Source organism: Gigantopelta aegis, chromosome 10, assembly GCF_016097555.1.
Source record: "Gigantopelta aegis isolate Gae_Host chromosome 10, Gae_host_genome, whole genome shotgun sequence".
Taxonomy (NCBI): domain Eukaryota; kingdom Metazoa; phylum Mollusca; class Gastropoda; order Neomphalida; family Peltospiridae; genus Gigantopelta; species Gigantopelta aegis.
Genome location: NC_054708.1, coordinates 49,107,793 through 49,110,292, shown reverse-complemented (window position 1 = coordinate 49,110,292; position 2,500 = coordinate 49,107,793). Strand labels below are relative to the sequence as shown.

Sequence of the window (2,500 nt, the reverse complement as noted above, 5' to 3'; positions counted from 1 at the left end):
GGGTTAATCGTAGAAATATTTTATTAGTCGGAAACATCTTACAATGCAGCAAACTCGAGAATGTCCCTTTAAAAGTCATCTTGTACAACCATTTTTCACTCAAGTTCAGACAGTCCCTTCTGTACTGCATATTGTTCGACCGGTGTATAAAGACCATCTTCTTTATAAATGTATTAAATATATATATTCGCCATGTAAGACGACAATATATTTAAACACACTAGTATATATATATATAATATATACTACATATCGGTGCTATTGTGATGTCCCGACGCGTTAATTACATTATTTTAAATACATTTACCAGTGGCGGATCCAGAAAATCCATTGGGGGGGGGGGGGGGGGGCCAGTGACATGAGGTGGAATGTCAAGTGAACATTGGGGGAGGTTTGGAGGGGGATCGTAAAAAAATGAACATTAATATATATAATAAAATCATAACTATCGCAAAACATTAGGGGGTTGGCGGGACCCTTGGCCTCCTAGATCCGCCTCTGCTTACGCGAAATTTAAATAAATCACTATTAACAAATAGTTAACACACATCGGCGATAGTGTTGTAACTCTACACATTAATTACACCTATTTCAAGTTCATAGTTTTCCCAAATAGACAATACATGTGGGTTATACAGTGGCAACTAATCACGAGCAAAGTAAAAAAAAGTTTGTTTTGTTTAACGACACAACTAAAGATAATTGATTTATTAATCATCGGCTATTGGATGTCAAACATTTAGTAATTGTGACATATAGAATTAGAGTGGAAACTCGCTAAAAAAAATCCATTAGTAGCAAAGGTTCCTTTATGTGAACCATCCCACACACAGGATAGCACATGCTACGGCCTTTGATATAACCAATCTTGGTGCACTGGCTGGAACGAAAAATAGCCTATTGACATATTGACGGGAATCGACCCATGACCGACCGCGCACCAGGTGTGCGCTTTACCGTTGATCTACGTCCTGCCCCAGCGATCAAAGTGTGTGAATGTTATGTTCCAGTATTTTTTATTTCAGGTGTGTGTGAAGAAATGTCCCCAGAAACATTACGTCTACACTCAAGACCTTGTTTCCCAGAACAAAGACAACTTGATCTGTAAACACGGCACAAACATGTCAAAGGTAGACACACGTTATTCTTGAACTATTTACTATTTGACTGGCCATAAATTTCCATACTTCAATATGTGATCATATACTACGTGACTCAGTTTATAAAATGTGTTTTAAAATCAAACGACAAGAGTATCGGTGAGCTAAATGACACACCTGTCAAAAATAGGTCGCGGTGACCTACTTATAATTAGGATCAGACTACCAACTGTCCAGTTGCTAGTCTGAGCGCTCTTGCAACTCGATTATCGTCGTATAACCCATTAGTCGGTAGCTGGGGAAATTGCAACATCAACCGTCGAGTTGGTAATATAAGCAACAAACCGCCATCCCAAGTTGTACATGCATACACAGTTTGGTGATCACATATGAAGTGATAAGGAATATATGTCCCGGATAAGAATTTCCTTTCATGTGCAGTAATGTGTGAAACGTAGGTCGTGGTAACATAGTTATGGTGTGCGATACACCGCGAACCCAAGCTGTACCTGCATGCGAGGTTTGATGATCCTCTATGAATTAATAAGAAAGATATGGTCCAGAAACGGACAACGTCATACAATACCGCCAAAGACGGGCGTTCAAAAGTAGTTACCAAAAGCGACCATTTAATGTTACTAAATACCATACAGCTATTTTATTGACCTTTTATAGCTATATTTATTTGAAAAGTATGATATTTCTGTATGCCCCACACTCTACAAACTCCCCAACAATGACGGCAGATATGTAACCCAGCATTGTCCTCGAGGGGATTTGATGACTTCGTAGCAGTATGAAACTAATTTGCTCCAGTTTACTGATGTATGTTTGTTATTTATTTACAGACTGTTCAAAAACTGGTGCACGATGGCGACTGTGCGGCATACTACTTCATAAGCCAGTCCAGTAAGTTTGCTTTATGTTTGTTTGTTTGTTTGTTTGTTTTGCTTCTTTTGTTTTGTTTCGTTTTCTTTTCTTTGGACAGATGGGCAATTGTGTGTGTGTGTGTGTGTGTGTGTGTGTGTGTGTGTGTGTGTGTGTGTGTGTGTGTGTGTGTGTGTGTGTGTTGTGTGTGTGTGTGTTCTTAGGTATGTATTTGTGAGTGTTTGTGTGGGTTCTTCGTTACGTGTAATTAATGCAGTAAATTCATACATTTCATTTCAACGTATTTTCCTGCTTATATCCAATTAAGGTTCAAGCACGCTGTTCTGGGCATACACACCTCAGCTTTCTGGGCTGTATGTCCAGGACAGTGGGTTAGTTGTTAGTTGTTAGTTGGGATAGTGGTTAGTGAGAGAGAAGAGGGTGTAGTGGTCTTACACCTACCCACTGAGCCTTTAAGAGCTCGCTCTGGATTGGAGCCGGTACCGGGCTGCGAACCCTATACCTACCAACCC

The 2,500-nt window shown here is 39.8% G+C and overlaps 1 protein-coding gene across 1 annotated transcript in view; it reads left to right on the top strand.

The window, feature by feature from the left end:
- Positions 1 to 2,500, top strand: part of LOC121384392 (choline transporter-like protein 2) — a 35,725-nt gene that overhangs the window by 7,678 nt on the left and 25,547 nt on the right. Inside the window, exons 6-7 of the mRNA XM_041514775.1 lie at positions 1,026 to 1,130; positions 1,949 to 2,009. Of these exons, the coding sequence (XP_041370709.1) occupies positions 1,026 to 1,130; positions 1,949 to 2,009 (166 nt within the window). The remainder of the gene's footprint in view (positions 1 to 1,025; positions 1,131 to 1,948; positions 2,010 to 2,500) is intronic.